The 914-nt window shown below is 44.6% G+C and overlaps 1 protein-coding gene across 1 annotated transcript in view; it reads right to left on the reverse strand.

Moving 5' to 3' along the window:
* ascc3 (activating signal cointegrator 1 complex subunit 3) overlaps positions 1-646 on the reverse strand; it is a gene marked incomplete at its 5' end in the record, with an annotated part of 152,707 nt that extends 152,061 nt beyond the window's left edge. Inside the window, one exon of the mRNA XM_083661237.1 lies at positions 482-646. Coding sequence (XP_083517363.1) covers positions 482-646 — 165 coding nt within the window. The remainder of the gene's footprint in view (positions 1-481) is intronic.
* Between the last annotated feature and the right edge of the window lie 268 nt (positions 647-914).

Here is a 914-nt window from a genome sequence, read left to right on the forward strand (position 1 = left end):
CTGAGAGGTCTCCATCACTGCACCGTCTGTCTGTCTGTCTGTCTGTTAACCTCACTGAGAGGTCTCCATCGCTGCACCGTCTGTCTGTCTGTCTGTCTGTCTGTCTGTTAACCTCACTGAGAGGTCTCCATCACTGCACCGTCTGCCTGTCTGCCTGCCTGTCTGTCTCTTAACCTTGTTAGATAATTTTAGCCAAGAAAAAGCTATACCAGGTGATTAGAAGAGCAACTGGCTTTCATCAACTGGCTACCGCTACTGTATAGGTTGAATCACTGTCTACAGGGTTTCTGCAGGTTTCAAAGTTAAATTTAAGACTTTTGAAGACCTTTTGAAGACCATTATGAATGCAATTTAAGATGTATTTCATGTCCATACTGGCAAAAGAAAGTCTGAGGGATATGAAGGAAAATGATGATTGATGCTGAATGATATTGGGGGATGGCAGCAGGCGTTGTAACAGATTGTAACTAACAGGACCAACCTGTCTGATGGTCCTGGCCACCAGGCACTCCAGTACAGGTCCTCTGTCCTCATGGAGCAGATGAACCTCGTCCAGGATCAGCAGCCGGACCATCTGAGACAGGGCCACGTCTCCCACGCTCTTCCTGGTCACAACGTCCCACTTCTCTGGTGTGGTCACCAACATCTGCCACAAAACAACAACAATAATATAATATAATCCATATAATATTATCCAATATAAATCCTGATATGCCATTCAATAATAATAAATAATAATAATGATTGGATTTATATAGCGCCTTTCCAAGTGCTCAAAGCGCTTCACAGAATCATTATTCGTTCACACCATTCGTACCGGTGGTTCGAAAGCGTGGCAGCCACGACCACCATCATTCATGTCTGCATTCATACCAATCATACGAGGCAAAGAGGGTTAACTGTCTTGCCCAAGG

This window comes from Poromitra crassiceps (genome assembly GCF_964638095.1).
Source record: "Poromitra crassiceps genome assembly, chromosome: 26".
NCBI lineage: Eukaryota > Metazoa > Chordata > Actinopteri > Beryciformes > Melamphaidae > Poromitra > Poromitra crassiceps.